The 23,997-nt window shown below is 33.9% G+C and overlaps 3 protein-coding genes across 5 annotated transcripts in view; 2 read left to right on the forward strand and 1 right to left on the reverse strand.

The window, feature by feature from the left end:
• Positions 1-7,566, forward strand: part of LOC134283011 (E3 ubiquitin-protein ligase TRIM9-like) — a 31,260-nt gene extending 23,694 nt beyond the window's left edge. For both annotated transcript variants that reach the window (XM_062765434.1, XM_062765438.1), the window contains exons 6-8: positions 764-902; positions 2,516-2,740; positions 6,182-7,566. In XM_062765434.1, the coding sequence (XP_062621418.1) occupies positions 764-902; positions 2,516-2,740; positions 6,182-6,480 (663 nt within the window). In that variant the 3' untranslated portion in view covers positions 6,481-7,566. The remainder of the gene's footprint in view (positions 1-763; positions 903-2,515; positions 2,741-6,181) is intronic.
• Positions 7,567-10,906: 3,340 nt separating this feature from the next.
• LOC134283044 (radial spoke head protein 4 homolog A-like) lies at positions 10,907-14,188 on the reverse strand. Its single transcript, XM_062765484.1, has 9 exons — positions 13,957-14,188; positions 13,352-13,541; positions 12,868-13,143; positions 12,697-12,757; positions 12,451-12,561; positions 12,255-12,352; positions 11,993-12,134; positions 11,521-11,890; positions 10,907-11,387 (listed from the first exon to the last, which is right to left on the reverse strand). The coding sequence occupies exons 1-9, from the start codon at positions 14,058-14,060 to the stop codon at positions 11,159-11,161; spliced, it is 1,581 nt and encodes a 526-aa protein (XP_062621468.1). The 5' UTR covers positions 14,061-14,188; the 3' UTR covers positions 10,907-11,158.
• Positions 14,189-14,263: 75 nt separating this feature from the next.
• LOC134283030 (protein kibra-like) lies at positions 14,264-23,455 on the forward strand. 2 transcript variants are annotated; one of them, XM_062765473.1, is made up of 7 exons: positions 14,264-14,588; positions 16,943-17,371; positions 17,519-17,713; positions 19,532-19,727; positions 20,109-20,263; positions 20,571-20,632; positions 20,802-23,455. In XM_062765473.1, exons 1-7 carry the CDS (start codon positions 14,504-14,506, stop codon positions 21,975-21,977), a joined length of 2,298 nt encoding a protein of 765 aa, XP_062621457.1. In that variant the 5' UTR covers positions 14,264-14,503; the 3' UTR covers positions 21,978-23,455. The 2 variants fall into 2 exon arrangements, with proteins under 2 accessions (XP_062621457.1, XP_062621449.1); XM_062765465.1 differs by lacking the exon at positions 14,264-14,588 and adding an exon at positions 16,713-16,856.
• The last annotated feature ends 542 nt before the right edge of the window (positions 23,456-23,997 follow it).

Raw genomic sequence — 23,997 nt, forward strand, 5'->3', positions numbered from 1 at the left:
TTATGAGAAAATAAAATTCCTCGTTGAGCCTTGCTTATATAGTGTATATTTTTTATAAATAATTAAGGGCTGCAGATGTACATTTTTCAAAATAAATTGATTTAAACTGTTTAATTAGAGGTTTCTGGTTGGTTTGATAATGCTAAAATGCTTCAGATCAAAGTAAATCCTGACTGAAAGATTCCAATAATTAATATTTGTAACGTAACCAATATCCAATATTCAAGCTAGCATTCTAAGGATGGACAATAATGTTTGAAAACAATTTTTTAAAAATTTTTTAAGGTAATGAAACTTCTGGATTCAGCACTTTTGGTTGAAAATGCAAGGGATTTTGCCAGACAAATTCACACTTTCTTATAACACCAAGTCATATTGATTTAACTAGGAGTTGTTAAAAAAAGTCTTCTAGTTAGGGAAATTGGTGTTATTTTTACCTACTGGTAAAGATTAAGGCTTGGAAATTGGGGATTTATTGCATAGGAAGGAAGCCACTGAAATCAAAATACACCCAATTAGTTTTAATTACATCTGATGTAGGAAATATAACGACAGTGAATATAAAAATTCAGAGCTGTAAAACTCTCATGTAAAATTATCAATTTATACCACTGGCACACCGTCTTTCAGTTGATTAGAATTGTTTTTTAATGGCTCTCCTATAAAAAATAATGTAAGAGTAATTACAGATAAATTATTTTGTAGGCAAAATTAAGTACATTTATGTTTTTTATTACACATAAAAATCTGGATATTTTGGCAGGTTGTTTACGTGGGAAGTGAGACGATTTGTACTGTGGATGGCCTTCACTTTAACAGCACTTACTATGCTCGGGTCAAGGCCACCAACAACTCGGGAGACAGTGACTACAGTGATCCCATCAGTCTACAAACAGCTGAAGGTAATCTATGGGGGATCGGTTTTACCATACCACCCCCCCCCCCCCTAAAAAAAAAAATTCAACTTAAGACCAGGTTGTGGTTTTTTTTTGCTTACAACTTCCTTATTTACATTAATTTGAAAAAAAAAATGCTTAACTTCTTCTTAAGGATTTTTGAAATATATTTTATTTAGGCAATTTAATTTTAATAAAAAAATTATACAAACTTTTTTTAAATTGGCAAAAATTTAAGCACACTGTGAAAAAAAAAAATACCAAAATGTGGCAAAACATTAAATTTTTGTTTCTTTCATGAAGAGTATTATAAAATACTCCCTTGCTTGTTATTAGATAGCAAGAATATTACATAAACCTAACATTGCTGAAGTTTCTTCAAATCATTGTTTAAATCCATGTTTACAATTTTAAATCTTACAATGGCTTAAACACTCGGCTATGACCCAGATAAAATGCACCTAATGTAACAAATTACTTAAAAACTAGTATTGATAAGCTCATAATGTCCTTCTTCCTTATTTACTTTATTTCATAAAAGGCTCATCCAACCATCTTTCCCAGTGCCTGGAGGTATATAGACATTAAGGCAAGATCAGGTACAATACTATAGTCCTCAGTGAAAATCAAATGATTTAGTGGTGTGTCCTGACTGTTATTAATAGAAGGGTCATAAAATTCTTAGGCAATACCAGCAGAAGGTGGAGTATTCCATTATTGCCAAATGATTTGGTGATAAAAATTTAGCTAAAGGCCATGACATTAACACCTATGGTGACAAATTATTGAAGCAGAAGGATCCAGGGACCAGGAGCTTCTTTGTTATCTGTGTCACTGGCCTCTTTCTGAGAGTCTCTCACCGTCTGCTTTGGCGGACTTTTGAGATTTAATGAGTGTCAGGGCTTCAGAGGACTTCTGCTTCCCATGCAGTGAGTGCTGAGAATGAAATCTGCAGGGCAATACATTTCAATTTACCAAAATTGATGTCATTTTGGTTTAATAAATCAATCTATTTCCTTTATTTCTATCTGAAGAGGAAACCCAAAGACTTTGTCCCATATAGCTTGCAGGTGTTAGAGGGCAATGTAATTAAGACAATATGGTAAAATATATAAAGAAAGGATTTCTGTTCAGAGGCAGTTTGCTATAAATGGTTTGATTGTAGATTTGTAGTAGAATCTCCTGTTTTACTCATGCACTTAAAGAACAAGGTGTGATATGGCTTGTGTTTTGCCCTAAAACTCAGGCTCATAATAAACTTGTCAAAATGTATATGATTAATCACATGTTGTTAAGAAGTAAATTAACAAATTCCAAGGGGCTAAAACAATCTATGCTGTAATGATACAGATATTATTGGCATTTGAGGTCACAAAACAATTAATTTCCTGGTGTTTTGCCACACTTGCTTTAAGATGTAAAGGCCATGTGTTACTTTAAAAAATGAACACAAAAAATTGAAAAAGATATTCTCTTTTGAAAGGTAGATAACTCAACCAATTCATGTGATTGAACATCATCCCTCCTCCCCCCTGCCAAAAGGGACATTCCAGTGTTAAAGTTGCCATTGTTCATTTCCATCACACAAAATCACACAAATGTTTCTTTGATCTTTTCAGTGGCCTGGTTTACTCTGGATCCTTTCTCAGCTCATCCGGACATCCTGTTTTCCAATGACAATCACACAGCAACGTGCAACAGTTACGAACACCGTATCTTGTTGGGAGGTGTAGGATTTTCCAAAGGGATCCACTACTGGGAGGTGACCATCGATAGATACGACAAACATTCTGATCCAGCCATCGGAATTGCCAGATTTGATGTGGACAAATGCCAGATGCTAGGTAAGCATGGGCGGTGTATTTTGGCTGCAGGTCATTGCTGAGCTTGTAAGGTACCTAAGACTTTGGAACACTTCTATTAAAAAAATCAAAGAAATGCTACTGATCATACCTTCACTTTCAACACTTTACTCATGCTTCAGCCAAAACTTAAAAAAAAAAAATCCAGTTAATCTATATATTGAAAAGTATTATTTCTCATATTAAACAGGAAGATTAACTTAGCTTTTAGCAATAAATCGATATGTATGTTGTGTTTCCCTCTGAAAGCTCATGGAGCGTGATAGCAAAATTCGTTTTTCTGCAAGGCTTATAGAACTCCAGGATGATCTTTTTGGTAAAAAAACACAATGTTTTCAATAATAAAAAAATTCTGCAAGATAATAGATAAATTGAAATTTAGATCTAAGACAATACTTGTTGTTAGGTCTAGTGGGAGTAGATCACTCTGAGGGCATGAGCCCTAATTGGAATATATTAACCACTGTACTTAACTTTTGTAAAGATTTTCCCAATTTAATCTTATGTATTAAGTATTCTTACAGTTTTATGACATTGAGCATTAACTTGGTGAGAATCTATTATTTATATTTTTCTTTTCACCTTGGATCTTGGTTCAATGTTTAGGCAATTTCCTTCGCTGATCTATATAGTCGATAAAGTATTCAATAAAACCTTGTTTATTTCTGAAAGTGAGAATTAGATCTATATAAAATAAGATTTTAAAAAATATTTTTTTTAATTTGGATATATTTCAAACAAACTGTAGACATATCCCATCTGATTGCCAAGCTTTCAAAACAAGAAAAACAATGCTTATATAATGACTTGTCTAATAGATGCATTTTATTGAATAATACTGACGTGTAGCCTTTCAAGTTCTTTAAAACATGAAAGATTATTCACCTTAGACCTATTGGAGGTGTCTTGTAGATTCAGATCCTTTCGAACTCAAATTATTGAAGTCTGTTCCTCCAATAAAACTAAAACATTCTTTCATTTGAGATGCAGTTGGAGCCTGTCAGACTTTTTGAATCGTCTTTTTTAACAATAGAACAAAATTAGTTTATTTAATTTCATTTTAAATATGCATGAAAAAAAATATGCAATATAACAAAAATTTTTATTCAATTATATTAGCACTTTCTCATCCAATTGAATGATGAGATGAAGGAATATAATAGGAAAAAAAATAGGAAGACACCAATAATAATGATAAAATCCTACAGCCCTATGATTAACGCATCCTCAGTATGACATAACCTGCCTGTCTCCTGAGGCTTTGGTTGCTGTTATTCCTCCTTATAGCTAGAGGAGAATATCAGTATGCCTAGAGATCACATATAGAAAAGTGCACTTAAAATTTATCAGCTTTGATAAAAGGAAATCGAATGAAAAGACACTTTTTGCCTGCGAAAGCAGCAGTTAAATCAGAAGTGAGTGTCTGGCGTTGAGTAATTTGGGATTATATGGCGAGACTTTACAGTACTCTTTGGTGAAGAAGAAAGATAGCTGGATGTACGTGTTTTATTACTCGGCATGATGAAGACTTGTTCATGTTGTGGTTGTTACTTTGATAAACTTTTTGACATTCATAACTTTTTTTTTTTATCCCCCTCTTGTATTTCAACAGGAGGGCAAGTTGTCTCCCCTTTTTTTACTCTTCATAACCGTTAGGCAAAAATATTAAACTTGTGAGATTGTTGAATCTCTTGGAAAATGTGAATTATACTCTGTAGCATTTCATCCCAGGCATTGATTTGGTTTGAAAGGGGGAAAAAAATCTGTAAAACCAGTAATAGTTGTAATTTCTAACAGGTATTGGGTTAGCAGTGTTATGGAAGTACAGCAAAAGGAATTAAAAAAAGAAAATAAATCAATATCTGTTGTTATGAGATTTCCACAATTTCCTTGCAGCTTAAAACATCTGATGCCACTGAGACTGCATTATAGAGGTCTCTGAGTTTAGAATATTATGTTTTTTTCATTACTCGCAAATTCTCCTATTCTTCATTTCTTACGACCAAAGGCGATAAAACAGAAGATCTTGCACTTTATTTAGCGGGAGTTTGACTTACATCTTTTAAATAAATGATGCCATGTATCATTAACTTAATGTAATTGAGTGCATTGTATTAGTTTATCTCTCTCTTTCTGGCACACACTCTCTCTATCTATTGTATATAGTAATAAGCTATTTTGTTTTTGGCTGTTGAAATTCAATATATGAAAGTCAGAGTATGGACATTGCATTAATTAGCATAGAACAGAAGCTGTGACATTTTTGTCTAATTTCTTGTATGTTCACCTAATCTTAATTTTTTTTACTTTATGGATTTTTTTTGTGAGAGAGAGAGAAGGAAAGAGAAAGTGAAGAAGGAAGTATCTATTTAATGATTGTTGAAACAGAAGGAAAGAATTGGAGAAAAGTTCCCTTTGTAGTGGTATAAGACAAACAAATAGCTAACACCCAGACAGTTTGATCCGTGTAAACATTGGCCTAAACTTTGTTAATGGGCCGGCAGCCCTTCTTCAAAATGTTTACATTCAACAGCTGATTGATAGCTAGAGATACACCACAGAAATTTAAGCCCAATCAGGAAAATTTAATTATTTCCCTCATCCTCTGATTACTTCTAAAGATCAAATCAAAATTTGTCTTATCAGGGGGTCTACTTAAACTTGTATAAATCTGTCCGGATTGGAGAGAAAGTTGGCGACTACCTGTCCTGTTTCTGAAATAAATTGTCTGACAGCAGAAAGAGGGGGAAAATTTTTTTTTTTAATGTAATTTATGAAAAATTCCTGGGGATAATTATAATTGGATTTTTGTGGGAGATTTATAAGAAGTTAACATCTCCCCTTTGATAAGTACATGTAGGTGAGAATGATGGAAAAATTGATAGAAAATTATGCAATAAAACATCACGGGATGCCCCACTTTCATAATTTTCTGATATTGAGAGAGATACTCTCAATTTTTATGAGGACACTTTTTGCACAGTTTAAATTAGCACAAATACCTCAAACAGCATTTTTATGAGGTATTAAAGCAGCTAACTGCTGCAAAAAAATTCAATTTAAAGTGTCTTAGACTTTGTTGTGAAATTGACAAAGAACACTGTTATATGTACCCCAAGATGTCTATCTCAAAGAGATGGGAAAATCTGAAGTATTATTTCTATTACTAAAAAATTAGCATTTACAATAAGATGAACTTTGATTTCTTTAACACTCATATCTCAAATACCCTGATATATCAAAGTACCTAATTTAGAAGTCCCAGCCACTTTTTCTTTAAATATCTTACACGACTTGATATCTCAAATCCTTCTTGAAGATTTTTCTCAGTTCAATGGAGTTCAAGATAAATAGGTTTGACTGTATTTTGCTTTTCTCCTTTTATAAGCTAAATTAATGATAAACTTCTTTTTTCCTTTTCAGGCAAGGATGAGAAAGGATGGAGTATGTACATTGATGATGGGAGAAGCTGGTTCATGCACAATGATGAACACTCTGAGAGAACGGACGGGGGGATCAAACGGGGAAGTGTGATTGGAGTACTGTTGGACCTAGACAGGCACAGACTCTGTTACTTTGTGGACAGTATACCCCATGGACCAGTAGCCTACAAGAATCTTCATGGAGTCTTTTTCCCTGCCCTTAGTATTAATCGTAATGTTCAAGTGACCCTCCGAACAGGTCTGGAGCCCCCTGCGGAAAGTGAATCTGATGACGAATAATGAAGAAATGTCCGTTTCTTTTTTATTTTACTGGAAAATCTGCCATATCGGTCGTGCAATAATTTTGACATGTTGAGAATCATCCAAAAGATATTTTTCTAGTCAGATTTTTGTTCATTCGTGGGTGTTGCATTTTTAACACACAAAATATCATTATTTTTTTGTGAAGATGTGAAACAATTTTGAAAATTCATTATCGAGCTCATTTCTGAGATAAAATCTTGTTCAAAGAAAATGTAAAAACAGCAACGAATCTCGCTTTTTTTTTATATGGAAACTTGTATTTTTCATCAACATTTATTTTAAAATTCTAATCTGTTCATTTTCAATAGTCTTAAAATCTACATTTATTACCATCCTCACAAAGACTTCAAAAATAACTTGAATGATCTATAAACATCTAATCCCCCCCAGTGCCCAGTGTTGGGTGGAGCTAATAAACATGTTATTATTGATTTGATTCAAAATGATCAGAAATATTTTTGGAATCTTCATTAAAAATATTTTTTATTTTTGTTCGCCCAGCTGTGATGACTTTATTTCTCAAGGCATTTGATTTTGCAGAATTTTTATCATACAAAAAATATCTTGATAAAAAAGTGGTTTTTGAGGTAAAATCTTGATTAATATTGAAAAATATTTTGCACTATAAAGATACATATGCACGAAATGCAAAGAGTGAAATTTGTACCGGTACCTAGAATGTAATTTTGAAAGATCCTTCTAACTTGCTGTGGATGAGATTTGCTTTTTAAATTTGGATAAGAAAGCTAAAAGAACCTTCACTGTATAGACAAAATATGAAAAAACTATGGTGTTCTTTTATGTAGAAAAATTACTGTGAAAGGAGTTTGTTGACTTCTTTTAGCATGTACATAACTAGTTTGTACATAGCTTCAAAGATTATGTTCATGTCCTTTTTCAAACAAAAGCATTTCATTTTTAAAACTTTCAAAGTGCTAAGTTAAACAATATCAACTGACAATCTATGTAAGGCCAAAGTGTCCAATGATTTGTTTTATGTCCCCATCATGGTATTCTAATTAAAAACCTCCTTTATCAGAATTATGACTTAATTATTTGACTTATTCCATACATGTTAACTCTCCCGATTTAGGCGGGAGTCTACCGCTTTTTCACTCCGTCTCCCGCCTACCGATTTAATTCAGAAATCTACCACTTTTCTACAAAATCTGCGTCTAAAGTATTTTTGGTTCGCTTGGGTATCCATTTTTGAAGCCACTCTCATAAAATCTCGCTTGATATCGCTCGGAATCATACAAACGCTTTTTTTTGTACATAGATTTCAAGCATGGATTTGACAATGACAACAACACAAGACTACCAGTGATTACATTGGTTACGATAAATTAATCAACATCCCTGCCATGAAAAAGGAGATACAGCTTTTAAAAATTAGATGAAAACATTTGACATCGTCTTTAAAAGCACAGAAGCTCACAACTTTATCAATAAAGTCAATAGAAATCACTCGATTGACCAAGCCATGTGGCACATCTCTACTTTCGTTTTCGATCATCGCGGAGAATCTGATTTATATAACGAAAGAAAGGAACTTGTTTTAGATCTAGATTAAACCATGTCATCATTTGTTTTGTTTAAAAACTGAATGAACATTCAGAATTATTGCTTCTAGGCTATATCAGCAAAGATCACTCTTCAAAAGGCTAAGTAAAGCAGCTAATCCAAGCAAAATGATGAGCATTAAAAATATTTGAAATTGTACAATTTATATCAAACTTAAGGTGTTTCTGTCTTCTTCTTTGCTGTTGATATTTAAGATTAATTAGTGTAGGGATTTCATTTAAGGCTTATAATATACATGTATAGTACATGAAAGTTATCGATAATCCAAGCGTTAAACAACACGCGTGCAATGCTACCGCTTTTGAGGTCTGAATCTCCCTATTTTTCCTCACAATAGGTTAACATGTATGCTTATTCCTATTTGGTCCTTGGGAAGCATAGGGCCGCAACCACACAGTGCCATCAGACTCTGTTTTGTGCTTTGCTTTTTAATTGGGTCAAGGTAAATCCTGCCTCTTTTGCCTCTAATTATCAGAATTATCCATGCAGTAAAATTCTACTCCAGCATGCTAGAGTTTCACTGTGAGATACTTATGACTTGGCACCAAGATAAAAGGAGCCTAGAGATGTTTAACTGCATGAGGCTCTTATTTGTAAGAGTATTTTGATTCATACTTCTAAAACACTGATTTCTTAGATGATTCCAAATCACTTTGAGTTGAGAAGTCTTTTTACTATGTTTGAAATCTGGGTTTACAAAAATCACCATCTTTAAGAAATTCCTGTTTAGGATATAAAACAAATAATTTGATAGCTTTGGCCTAGATATGGTGCAATATTTACTCAGGTTGTCTCCCCTTTATCATTGTCATCCAATACATGCCAAAAAGGACCACATTTTTTCATCAGATAAAAACCTACAATGTCTACAATGTGAAAGTGACATTTAAAGGGCTTTAAAAATGAGAAGCTGATAGCATTTTATCCTTCAGTCATTTTAGCAAAGTGCACCTTGATCTGTGTAAGACATTTTTATGTTATTTTGAAACATTGTGATATTTTCCTTTTTCTTTTTTTACTTTGAACAAGTATTTATAGATACATTTGTACTTTTTATGACTTATTATTATTTTATTAGTTGAGCGTTTTTCAAAAAAATATTTGTTTTCTGAAATGTTTACCCTAAAAATTGTTTTGTTACAGTAATACATTTATTATATTACAAATTAATTGATGCATAAGAAATTGTTTGATCTGTCTAAGTTATTTACTGTTTTAATATTTTAAATAGTAAAGATATATACTATATATTAGTAAAGATGTAAAGTTATGTAAATATTTTCTTACTGTAACATTGAGAGTTAGTAGATAATTATTTGTTTCAGCATATGTACTTATGCTGTATGCTGTACATCTTTGATGAAACTTCATGATCAATTACGACTTGGTAAAATTTAAAAAAAATTGAAATGTGGAATTAGTTATTGGTTGTAGTTGGAAAAATACAAATCATTTTGTATAAATCAAATAAAAATGTTTTATTTTAAGCATTTGAATGAATAAATGAGTAAATTCCAGAATTCTTGGGCTGTTTTCATCCAACAATGAGAGAGATCAGAGTTTGAATTAAAGTTATATACTTCTTGGGTGTATTTCTGAAACAAATCTCCCATTATAATACACTGAGGATTATTATGATGGTAAAAGTGGATATTTTGTTGGCAAAAGAGGAGCACAGTGAAAAATAGAGAATGCTGAAAATATCTACCATGGAGATTCTAATACATTATTTACATACCATACACTAAAAAGACTGAAAAATTAATGTGCAAAATACCAGATATAAGCAGTCAACATGTTGTTGCCAAGGCCTAGATATCCAAAGAGAGGGAGAAACGTGTATCTCTCAAAAAACTGCTCTTTTTTAAAGTGCATATTTTAACGCGGGACATAAATACATGTATCATATAAGTAACTGTACCAAAGTATGTTTTTAATCACAGTTTATTGAAAAAAAAAATATGTCAGGTATGTATTATGCAGAAAAGTCAAAAATTTGTTTGGGTAGGAATGTTCAACTAACAAAAAACCCTTGGAACTAACCTTTCTTTAAAAAAAAAATAAAGAGATCATTGGAAAATGTTCACCGACTTTTTAGATGAGATCAAAGAAAAATGTCTAGTTATCAGGATGGCCAAAAGAGCAGCAAATGGCTGGGTTTACCATAATGTACTTCATAAGAAGGAAACAGCAGAACTAAAGGCCGTGTTCAAGATTATTGCAGCTAGATGTAGCTTTATACATTCTTGAGGGGTATGCTTGCTAGCTAGCACAGCCATTTCAAGCATTAAATTCATACAGAGAATTCAATAAATCTACATATCTAGCCTAACAGCTGGGCTAGCTGGTATAATAATGAATGTACAGGTAACTCAAGCGGCCCATGTGTATAGCTATTTGACCATGTACCTCAAACTATATTTCATAGACTTGATGTATTTCATGATGCCATTTAACGCTAAATACTGCAGAGCTCTGTATTCAAAGAAAGATAACTCTTTATAAAATTTTCCTAAGAAATACACCTTTAAAGCATATTACTTTTACACTCCCTTTTCTTCTTAAAATCAGGTTTCAGGGTGCTAATTTTAGTGATTTGGAAGTAGCCTGCTAAAATTTTAATTGGTAAAATATTCAGTATTATTCACTGTGTACCTTTACAAATTCATGTGGAACCTAATGTGACAGTTCCACCAAAATTATTGGTGAATTAACAATGCCAAATTTTACAACCACCAAGAAAATTTGCTATATTGTATTCACCATACATTTGAAATAAATATTGGTTTCATGTAATTCCAATATAAAACAAATCAACTGTCAATAAGAATGATAATTTATTAATATAGTATATACAAACTTTTTTAACAAAGTATTCATGAATGATGTTTAATTCTCCTTGTTCTTCCTACTTGTTATCAATGTATGAATATTGACTCCAGAGAGATTGCAAATATTTTATACTTCCATAAAGTTCAAAGTCAATAAATGCCTTTCATCACAGTTCTCATTTTTTTTCTCTTAAAGAGTCACTTCCCCTATTCTTCCTCTACAGAGTTAATGCCCCTGTCTAATCATCCTCATCCTCCTCCTCTTCACCTTCCTCCATTTCCTCAGCTGCCTCGGCAGCCTCCTGTTGAGCATTCCTGAGGGCGTTCTCCTCCTCAACTGTTGGGTCTTCAGCCTCGGTGATTTCTGGGCCGCTGGGGAATTCCTCTTGGATGGGTGGAGTTTGTGGTGGGTTGTAGTTGTCCATGCTGTATTTGTGACCACTGCCAATGTAAACATTCTCAAATTTCCTGTAAAACAAGCAAAGCATTGCCATTAAATATGTTTCTTTCCAACATTCCAATCAAATACCCCTTTTGAAAATTAATCAAATCAGCATTTGTTTCCAAATAATGTCTTATGAATAGATCATGAATAACTTACTTTCCAGCTGCAAATGCATGAGCACCAGGCCACAGGTTAGAGTGAAGAACAGCAATAGCATACTGAGGGATCAACTTTGAGGATACTTTTGGCGTCCATGGAGGAAGGTTTCCAATTTCAGCATCCTCTGACAAGGGTGTCAGAAGAGGAGGACCAACCTCTGGTTCTGGTTCATCTGGTTCCTCACGCTCTTCTTCTTCATCCTCATCCTCAACCTCCTCAGGAGATTCCTGTCCCACCTTCACCCAGACACAGCGGCCCTGGGGCAGAATGTGTTGCACATGGTGGACCCAGTGTTGTAGGGAGCCGTCACATAAATCTCTTAGTGACACTGGCTCAAAATCCACATTGATCACACAGTCATTGCGGCCTGAAACATATGAAACCACACATATAATATTATCCTTTTAAACCAAGAAAATTCACTGACATGTATGTACCAACTTTTAATAACACACTTAAATGAATTTACCTTCTGCTTCTTCCTCTTCCTCCTCATCTTCCTCAAATTGGTAGAATCCCATGGGCGATACATGGGTTCCAGCACTGATACGGGCAATCTGGGCCCTCAGGTAGTTAATCTCATTGCCAGGGAATGGGGGATAGCTGACAACCTAAAAACATGAAAAAGATCAATGTTACTACCACTGGTAAATATGCATTGAACATCCAAGTTTTCAGAGAGGATCACATTTTCAGCATAACCTGTTCAGTGATGGAGTCACAGTACTTACTGGGGCATCCAGTCTTCCTGTGAAGAACTTTTTGATGAGTCTAGCTGACTGAACCTGGGCTGGTGTTACAGCTGGAAGTTTTGTCCAGGGTTTGCCAGCTGAAATAAAAAATTCAAAATGTTAGAACAATGTCTTGAAAATCAGAACATCATAAGATTCCTAACACCAATACAGTTTAAATATTAATCACACTTACGGTCATTGCAGACAAAGTATGTTTTCTTGTTTGTTCCGGTTTTGTTTTCCTCCTTTGGAACTTCTGGTGGAGGTTTGAAATCTGGTTTTGGAGTGTCATCCTCCTCTTGTTCTAAAAGAAAGATTTTGGTAATTTTATTCAAACAGTAATTCCACATCTCTATCAAATTAGCAATATTCAGTATCCCCTCTTCTGGAAAAATTCATTGATTTATTCACGAAACAAGGGGAGGGGGGTTAAACATACCTTCCTCTCCCTCCTCATCGCCATCTTTGTCAGTTGCTTCTTCCTCTGGCTGCTCCTCAGCCTGAAATGATAAATAAGACCATTACATCAACAAACAATCTAAACATCACTAACTTTCCAAAACAAAACAAACAACACAAACCACAAAACAAACAGAACTGTACACCATACCTCTTCTTCTTCTTCCTCCTCTTCATCTCCATCTCTGTACTCTACCTCAGCCACATAATAATTCTGTTCTGTTCCAAAGATTTTACCCCAGAATCTAACATGTGATAATGCATGAGTGTCCACTAAATTTTTTAAAGCTAACCAGACACGAATCATTTCTTCACGATTCAAACCGATTCCAGCTTGCTCAAAGAAAAAACAAAGTTCCATAATATTTGGAAGAGGAGTCTCAAGCTCTTCACTTTCTTCTGGTTCATTGTCCTCACCTCCTTCTTTCTATAAATACAAAGAAAATATTCATGTACACATGCATATTATATGTTTTATAAGGTTTCTTTTATCACCATTGAATTTTGCTTCTAAACTTTTCACATGAAATGTTATTCATGAAACAACACTGGATTTCACTTTGAATTTGTATTATCATAGAATTCCAAGGGGAAAAACGATTAGAAAGAAAAAGTACTAGATCTAAAATACTTACTGCAAAGAGTTTTTCTTGAACTTTGGCTAGAGCTACCTCTGTGGACTGATCAAGTTTATCTCTGACTGTGTCAACATCTGATGTAAATTTAGATCTTTTTGTGTCTTTGCTAATATCCTCAATAACATCCACCACATTGTTTGGTCTTTCATCGAGAACTTTGGTAAGAACACGGCTAAGATGGTCATACCTGAAGAAGCATTACACTTATAATGAAATTTCAGACGAGAAAAACAATAATGTAGGACACTGTAGACTTCATCTTTTTTCATTATTCCAAAAGAAAAGTATGTACTTGTGTAACCTGATACACATATATATGCTGTGACTTGCAAAACAAATCTTATTAAACTCATATATCCCTATTTTTTTATCAAATAAAGTTCAAACTTATCATTGTTTATGTGGTTAATGTTGTTACCAACAGACAGAAACAAAAATAATATGTGGAAATCATAATGCAAACAATTTCTATTTTGTAATGAAACACATTAATTAATACAGTATCAGAATGTTTAAATGTATAAATCATATTTGTTTTCACATGGAAAATTATAAATACGAGAACAAAAATTCATTTTAGAATATCTTCAAGCAAAACTTACAAGTTCAACCCTGTGTCTGTGCTGGCAGTGAGGAGAAAGGATTTTGCAGAGATGAATTGCTGCTCCTTTGGGTTGATGTTCAACTCCATGTTGACATCCGTCATCTTTGCTGCTATTTAGAGAGATATCTCTCTTTGTATGTATTCCGATAGCAGTACAATCTTATCGTGCCCTGTTGCTATACCACCAACACACTGGACACAAACTTCACTGCAGTGTTGTCAAGGTAAATACGCACTTCTACTTTAAACGTCACATCCGGTTTTAGTCTGTGACGTTTTACGCATATTGAATCCCAAGGCACTTCCTGAGTGAAAATGGAGAGAAGAATGTAAACAATTTATCCACCTTATACAATCAATTATGTTACAAATAATTAATTAATGAACAGACAGGTGTAAATATGGTGTCATGTCAATGGAAATAACTTTGGAATGGCAATCTATATTGAAATTATGTGGAATTCGTATCAGGAGGATGAACGCACCTGCGATTGTTTTCCACAGTGCAACATAGTTAAAATACTTCATTATTTCCACCGGTAATAATGTTATCAAAGAAAAAAGATTCGGGCATTAATGATGGCATTGCAGGAAAATATGTCAAACGTGAAACTCCACCAATGCTCAGAAGTAAGTCAAAATTCTAAAAATGAAGTTTGTTAAAAATAAAAACAGGTTTTCACCTGTCTCTACTATTTGCCACATTATTGAACTACAGTTGAGCTATGTTATCTCAATTACCAATATTTCCAATACCATGACTATCTCGAAGTGAGTTGAAAGTCTTTATCACGATTATGCATGTATTATGAGTTTCTCCAATCTGAAAAAGATCCCTCATTGCTTATTGGCCCTGAGTGTCGAGTATAGGACAATATTTGTAGCTCTCCACTGGCAAGTGGTCTCATATACTGAAAAATGAGAGAGATAAACTAGCAAGGTTTTACTGTCTTCTGCACCTTTGAGTTTGAGATAAGAAAGAATATTGTCATGAGAGATATGGAATCCTTCACACGGGTAATTTTTTTTAGAATGTGTGAATTGTTTTGGGAAAACTTCGGTTTAGATGGGGTTCAGATGACAGCTAGGGTCGAGTTAATTAGAATAAGGTAATTGTGTCTCAGGACAGGTCATCACCATTGAACATTGATGCTAATTTTGTAGAATGTATGAAAATCCATGACAACTGGAGTACATACCATGTCATTCCATTGTTGTATAATGGAGCATTTCATTCTTACAATAATTTTGGAGAATGATCAACTTACATTGCAAATACCCACCAAAACACCACTCTCTGAATTGTTTGATCATCATAGTGTACTACATGTTTATAGACTTATATAGAGCTAGTATTATCTGCCTGTTTTCATAGCTATAGTGCCAACACACAAATTGAACCAGGTATTTTGAGGACATGATAATTTTTTTTAAAGGGGCCAAGGAAGACCAAGTTTTAATTTATAACCCTCTTCAATGAGTCTTCATGGGATGTAATTTTTTACTGTTAATTAGTTGGAGGATGAGAAATTCCCCTCTACTGCTTAATAATGCAGTAATTGTAAATAGTGAAATATCTTACAATCTAAGGGTCCTTGTACATTTTTCTAACACAAGAAGAGAAATATTTAATGTTTCTTTGGATATGAATGATGTATGAGAAAGTTCCATAATAATCAACATGACAGTGAATCTAAGAGCAAATGATCTGAATAAATTACTTCACTGTGTGTAATAGTCTTACAGAAATAGTTTGAAGTTTCAGTAAGTTCTTCTTATTTTGTTTTCTGATGTACCTCATTTGTCATTCAAGGTTGGCTGCATCGTTTAACACAATTGGTTTTCACAGTATAAATAATGAGATTATATTATAAATTCATTACAGCAGCTTCAAAAAGTAGATATATATAAAGAACAATTTTTACATTTAAGATAATTAACTTAGAAACAAGAATTGTCAATGAGCTATATTTTATATTTATCAAAATTGTTAATATTTTTACTGTGAGCAAAGTGGTTGAGGGAAATTGATTGCAAATGCTTAGAAGTTTAAATTAGTCTACACTCTACAGATTACTAAAAAAACACACTATAAAGTTCATTTAAAAAGTCCATAGCAAAATTACTTATTTAGCATAGTTCCAGGAGAGCCAGAGAGCTAAATTGGCTTATCCATTTGTGTCTAAGTAAATACTATAAAATCTAAAATAATCAATGTGTTCATAAATGGATTGGAATGACACTGATTTTAAAACTTTGACAGGCAATTTTTCATAATGTACAGTATACTGTTTCAGAATAACATAGTATCAAAAGCAACTAGTAATTTATTAATTAGGTGTAAGGTCCTTTGATTATTTTAAATTTAAGGTTAAGATTGAAGGATGCTTTACAATTTACATGTAGACTAATCAATTTGATATTATGTAGATGTGCTAGGAATGAACTTGAACATTTTTTGGCAAACCTTTTCACAGCTGAACAATGTGTTAATGTTATAATACTGATTTTAATAGATCAAAATTTAAACATTAACTTAAAGACAGTTTTAATTTTCCTCTTAGTAATATGTAATAGAGGTCATATCCAGTTCAAATTATCTAGTTATTGTACATTATATTCAAGAGACAATATGTTAAAAGTAATTTTGAGGACACTCACTTAAAATTGTTGAGGTTCCATACAACAGCTTGATGACATAGAAGTTATTTGTTTGAGTCATTGGTTAGTGTATATAAGGCATTATTGTTGAGCATTCAGTCTATTAGTATATCCTTCTTTAGAACATAATGTATTCTTCAGTAGCTGCACCTTATGATATTGACAGGGAATTTGATGATGTGTTTGATAATCTCAATAAAACATTGGATGATCTTTTAAATGTTGATAAGTTACCAGGTAAGATGTGAAATGTGTGCACTATTTTAATTTTTTCTCACAGATCTGTCAAAAGATTTATAGCAAATTTGAATATGTTTTTGCAGATTATCACACCCCTGTCCGTCAGACACCAAATTTTCAACGTCGCAGCGTTAAAACTCCAGCGTCATTCTACGTTCCTCAACAGTCGGCCAGTAACGTGTTAAGCAGCAGAACACAGGTGACCACTCGATCCAATGTTCAGTCCACCAGCGTCACATCGCAAGAAACTCGAGCCCAGCAGTTGTCTCCCTTGACACAGCAGAGGAACACACAAAGTGCCCCACCCCAGATAAACCAGCTATCCCAGGGCATACAGAACCTGAGCGTGGGGGACCGGTCTGATGTCTCGGGGTCTACCAGCTCACTGAGCACCCAGGGGTCGACCACTAGTAGTCAGGGGACATCAGGGTATGGTACTGGTCCACAATCAACTGAAAGTCCAACTCAGCAGAGCTCAGGGCAGAGAAATAATCTGGGAGCCATTAGAGAAGGTATTAATGATATCCTCAATTTGAGAAAAAAATTAAAGTTTGTATAAATAACATTTTATTGCATGAAAGTTAAAAATATGACATTGTTTGAATTTCTTGTTACTGTAATTGAAAATTGTAATAAAACAGGTGCAAAATCTGTTATAGATTTCCATGAACCTGGTAATTTGGGAGCCTCACAAAGCAACTACTCAGATTATCACAGCCAGTTTGATGAAAACTACCAGATACAGCAGTACCATGAAGAGATCAGAAACCACTATGCACAGCAAAGTGGAGGTCATGTGACCAGCACACAGCACAGTCTGCAGTCCAGCACTCAGCAATCCAGCACAAGTGCATGTAAGTATAGCAAAGAGTGTGCTGATAAAAAATTTCAATGTCCCACTACTTCATTACCACAAAATATGGCACCCCACCAACTGCCACCCACCAGCAATGACTTTCAGCATGGTCAGCTTTTGAACACTACAACCTTGGGAAATCAGTTTTCTGGAAACCCAGGAAGTGGACAAACAATCATTAATACTACAAGTAACTTTAATAGCAGCCAACACTCACTTAGCAGTGTTAACAACTTTCAGCAAAATCCTTCTTACAGCAACTTAAATACTGTACAAAGCAACCAGGTTTCTCAAAGCACAAACACTATTCAGCACAGTGGGTCTCTCAGCAACATAGGCAACATGCAGTGCAATCAGTCCTCCACCAGCACAAGCACGATGCAGCACAGTCAATCCACCAATACCTTGAACCAACAAGATAGCAGTTTCGGCAACAATGTACAACATTCCAGTAGCGTCAGTTCATTTCAGTCCTTTAGTTTTGTTTCTGAATGTACAAATGTGGATGCGGGTTCTTTTGATTCTTCAATTTGCTGGCAATATAATCCTCTACAACAGTCTAGAACATGTTTAAATATACCTCAGAACACTAACACCATGCACAGCAGTGTTTTATCTAGCAGTGCACACTGTAGCAGTTCTAGCATCATCACAGGTGACACAGTGGTTGATTCCTTTGTGCAACAGTCTAGCAGTGCACAATCAGACAGTGTTAGCACAGTGAGCACAATGAAATGACTTTCTTGTTATCAGCTTGTGATTTATCTAGTACTTAATGGATTGTTTTTTAAAATATGTAAAATTTTATTTGGAAATTTCAAGCATGTGTTCTTTGTTAAAAAAATTATTTTTTTAGAACGTTTGTAAATATGCTGAATGTAGACTAAAGAATAAAAGTTAAAAATTTCTTTGAAGTGTCCTTTCATTTTGTGCAATGCAGAAGATTTCACTCCTGATGTTTTATAAGGAAAAAAGTTATCTAGAGAAAAAAAAACATGAAGATAGATTAATTGGTGGCACACTTTATTATTTGAAATATAAGTAGGATTTTTTTTTTTTTTTTTTTTGTAAGATCAAATCTTGATTTATTAAAAAATCTGAAAGTGAATTGACTTGAAGCATAATAAATATCATATCTAATGCATGTAGATCTTATGCATATGAAATGATTGCATAAAAATACTGATGGAGAATAAGTTCTTCAAGAAAATTCTAGCAACAAAAATATTTGAAATGAAATTGAAAGAAAAATGAAATTAATTTTTAATGGGGTACCATTTCATAATGAATAGCATAAAATTTTTGGGGATATACCAATTTGAGGGAGAAAAAAAAAAACAAAGATATTAAAATTGAGCATTTTAGTTGCTTATTTCTCTTCCTTAATTTTTCGTGAAAAAAAATTACTAATGGAAGCTTCAGTACAGAGGAAATCGTACTCAAATATGAGAGTTCAATAAAAGCAGTGGTACTTGAATAGCCTTTCCCTGAATGTTGACAGAATACACATTCTGGGGGCATTAGTCAGCACATGTATGCAATATACTGCGGTATGTGTGGGAATTTCTTACATAAGTAGCCCCTTGATAAGCTGGGAAATACCATTAAAACCAAAAGTATGATTCATATTAAAGTAATAGCAATGAAAGGTTAAAAATAAAAATTATATCATATTATGTATTTAAATCAACATTTTATGTGCTACTAATTAACTTCTCGAGATTTAAATGTGACAGTAAATTATAAGAGATTTTAATAACATTGTATTTTAAGACTTTCAAGTGAATTCAATTAAAATATACTCTGATTATTTCAGCCTCCTCTTCTGCCTATGCTGGTGATGAGTTTCCCCTACCCCCGGGCTGGTCGTTGGATTGGACGGTGAGGGGGAGGAAATATTACATTGACCACAACACCCAGACCACTCACTGGAGCCACCCCCTAGAGAAAGAGAGCCTCCCCACAGGCTGGGAGAGGATAGAAAACAAAGAGTATGGGGTGTACTATGTAAAGTAAGTATACTGTAATGAATCATTTTAATTTGTGTGTCTGTTTGTAGGCAAGCAAAATTTTATGTGTTCATGGGGATGTAATTTAGTGGGTATCTCATTTACCAGGGTATATGGTAGATTCATTGAATCAATATGTTTCAAAAATAAACATTATTTGTTCATGGGGATATACCCATGCTGGTCCTCCATGAACTAGGATGATTCCACAGTATGGCATATTAAACTACATGTTTTATTTAAAGTATATCAAATGTTTCTGTAGAATTAATAATATCTAAATGTCAACTTCTACATATGAAAAAGAGAAAAGAAAAAAAAAAAAAAAAAATGTATTTACACAGTGCTTATTTGAATTTAAAGAATGATTTATTTTTTCTCCAGCCATTACCTGCAAGTAGCACAAGTGAACCATCCCTGCTCCCCAACTCAAGGGAATCCAAGGTTTAGCCTCCCACCCCACCTACCCCGACAGATAGAGTACCGCTCTACCCGCCAGGACCATGTCCTAGTGCCCGCCAACCCCTACCTTCACACAGGTCAGAGATATTAGATACTACGTAATGTAAATAAATTTTCAGTGTTCTATTTTTATCAAATTTTTTATTTACTTGTAATTGCAAACAAAAAATAATAATAAATTCTAAAAAGTTACTTAATTAACTTAACAATTGATATAAAAATTGAAATCAAAGAATATCATGTTCAGTACTACACATAATTTAAAACCAAAATATATCAATATAAATGATTGTTTTTTACCTGCTTTAAAAATTGAATTTTTGTCTTACATATTTATTTTTATTGGTGTTTTTCATTATTAATTTTATTTTTTTGCTATATCAGAGATTCCTAAATGGCTGGTTGTGTATTCAAAAGGAGCCAAAGAACATGATCATAAACTGAAGGTTAGTAAGTTGATCAATTAAATCAGTAAGTTAATTATTATTTTATTGTCTTTAACTCAAACAAAGCTTCCTTTGCTATGTACATTACATATATTTACAAATACCTAACTGTGTGAAAATATGTATACCCAGTCAAACATGCTATACTTATAATGACTTTTTCCTTCAGTGGGATCTGTTCCGCTTGAATGAAATTGAGGTCTTTGATGCCATGTTGATGCGACTTCATAAACAAGAACTGGAGCAGATAGTGATGAGCTATGAGGCTTATCGTAGTGCCCTGATCAGAGAAATGGAGCGGCGAAAGAAGGAAAATCAGGTGCCGGGCCAGCCTCTGGCTCTCACTCAAGGTGTGGAGCATCAGAAACAGATTCAGAGTGAAGGACTTATACCAGGAAGACTGTATAACATTGGAGCCCAGGGCTCAGGGCAAAGCCCAGCACAAGGTGCTCCTCAAGGCATTCAACAGAATGTGGGTCTGGGATTTCCTAGAACTGTTGAACAGGTTTCTGGAATGCCCGTAAATGTGGGTTTACCACAAGCTTTGCAAGGACAAATGATTCAACAGAATATGGTGAGAGGAAATCTGAATTTTCCAAATGCAAATCCAGCAGTGTCAAATAATCTTTCAAATGTTCTAAAAGCTGGGGTGAATCCAAATGCTGGACAGATTGGCCAGACAGCAGCAGAGAGGATGATGATGTTGCACAGCCAGGTGTCAGATAACCAGTTTGCTATGCAGAAGACAGCCACAACTCAGCATCATCTAATGCAGCAGCACCAGCAGATACAACAACAACTGGAACAACTGCGGCAAGAACAGATGCAGCGTCATCTTCAACAACAACTCATACAGCAACGATTGATGCAACAGCAACATATGCAACATTTTCAATTACATGGTGCTCAAATGTTGCCTACATCTCAGAACTTTGTCTCCCAGCAGCCAATAAGTAGCCAAGTGCAGCATTACACCCCATTCACAGCTAGCCAGCAGACTAGCAACCAGCAGACACAAGGTTATACATCACACCCAGCAACCATTGCACAGCAACCTCAGAGCAACCCACAAGCCTTTACTCAGCTCCCATCAACAGCACAAGTATCCTATCCAGCCTATCCTCAGCTAGCAACAGCAGTCCCAACAAATGTGCAACAACTGCAACCTCAACAGAGCATACCACAGGGTTATCCTCAGCAAGTGGTTGCAACCACACTGCCAGCAACCCAGCAACCTTTCCCAGTAACTTCATCACAGCCAACTGTCCCTCCAAGTTTTCCCCCCAAAACTCAACCACAGACTCAATCAAAGTCCATCACTCAGAATATTGAAACCAAAGTTTGACACCCTGATGTACAAAATGTAAATTTTGGTGCATTTTTAACATATCCCAATCTATTCCTGGTGTAGTGATATTGAAATGATTTATTTTAATTTCATGTACTTTTGATAATGACCATACTATATTTATTATGTGTATTTCGTCATCATTAAGATTTAGAAATCAATGTGTTATACTTGAGAAACAGTATATTCCTATGGATGGTGTTTCATATAAATTATTTGAAAAATAATTATAGGACTGATTATTATATACATGTACATTTCAACACTTTCAATTCTACATCTGTGAAAACAAAATGTGGAAAAAATAACTACACCATTCTCAAAGTTACAAATACAGTGTACTAGTCTTTGTCTTTTGATTTGCAATACATGTAGTATTTTTTCGTCAAAAAAGTAGAAGTAATTTGGTCCACAAAGGGAAAGGGAAAGTTTATTTGTTTAAGCTTGTGTTAAGTTTATGTCTGTTTTCATAGTCATGAAAGCTGTACAAATTTATTCAGAATTTATTTCATGTAAATATTTTACTGGAAGTTTTGAATTAGGCATATATTTTTTCATAATGTTTAGTAGCGGCATTTCTGTTAAAATATGTTTATTTCATTTTAGCTAGATGTTTTCCTTAAATTTCCTTTCATGTGTTGATGTTGTGTGTCAAAACATATGTGAAATTTTGGAGTAATCTAGGTTTACATGTAAAGCCAGTATTCCAAGCTCTTTCTGTTTAAAGTTTTGATAAGTAGCCTACATCGAATATTCCTCCCCATATATATTTTCCTGAAGGTTTCCATGTGCTGAGATATATATTTAATAAATATACAATTATTTATGAAATGAACAATATCTGTCACACTTGAGTTTCCAGATCATGATATTCAATTAGCTTTTATAGTTTACTGAAAAGTTTCCAGGAAGTTACACCAAAGTCAGTTTTGCAAAAAGTTGCTGATCTGGTATTCTAGCTGTCATCCCCCTTACTTTCAAAGGTTCATAATTAAAATACATTATTTTTTTGTAGAGGGGGAGAGTAAGAATATTCTTCTTAAGTGTATACAGGTCAAAAAGATATATGAAACTTTACCCAAACTTGTATTGTTTTTGTCTTTTTTATTTATTTTCTGCATGGGCATAGCACATTAAAATTTTAGCATATTTTATAATTTATTTTATTTAAACTGGAGTTCCTTTGAACTTTAATTTATTTTAGAGAATTTTTTTTATATAAAATTTAAGAAAACTCATTTATGGTTTGTACAATTGGCAATTCTTGCATTAGTCTGGACACCATGACAGCAGCTGTTAAACAGTGAGATAAAATTGACAGATTAAAAAAAAATGGTTGTGTTTGAAAAAAAGTCATTTTTGCATGATCTCATTCCTGCTGTACATATTACTCTGTATTTAATGTTATCTTGTGATTCCTTGTTGACTTTTGAATAAAGTAGACTGGGTGATTTGCTTTTTAGGAAAGGAGCAAACTGGTTTATTTTTCTTTCATTATTTCCTGAAATGCACCTCAAGACAAGGAGTTAGGGCCATACTACAATAGTAAAACATGCTTGTAATAAAGTTCTAGGGACAGACAAACGTGCTTGATTTATATCAACATAATTTGTTATATTCATTAGCTTCGCAATTACTTTTTCAGGCACAGAGAATGAAATCCACTTTAATTCATTATAAGCGTCTTCAGTTTAAACATGTTATACTGTAGTTGATAATGGATTGACTCCACGTCACATGGGCTCATGGCCTTTATGGCAAATAATGGCCAAGAAGGGTTATAATGACCCAAGGGCAAGCTCGTTATAGCGTTCTCAATGTCATGTCAGTACTGTCCATAAGTTGTCTTAGCAAAATATGTCTACAAAAGAACCTCATGCTGGAAGAAAGGCTTGGGGAAAAGTGCAAACTTTTATTATTAAATGCCTTTTTTAAAGTACTATAAATACAAAACAAAGGGTGAAATGAGGGGAAGAAAAGATTCATTTTCCTCTACCTTTTCATTTTAAAGGAATTA

The sequence above is a fragment of the Saccostrea cucullata genome, unplaced genomic scaffold (assembly GCF_032062105.1).
Source record: "Saccostrea cucullata isolate Sc308-1 unplaced genomic scaffold, CSIRO_AGI_Scuc_v1 ctg647, whole genome shotgun sequence".
In the NCBI taxonomy this organism is placed as follows: Eukaryota; Metazoa; Mollusca; class Bivalvia; order Ostreida; family Ostreidae; genus Saccostrea; species Saccostrea cuccullata.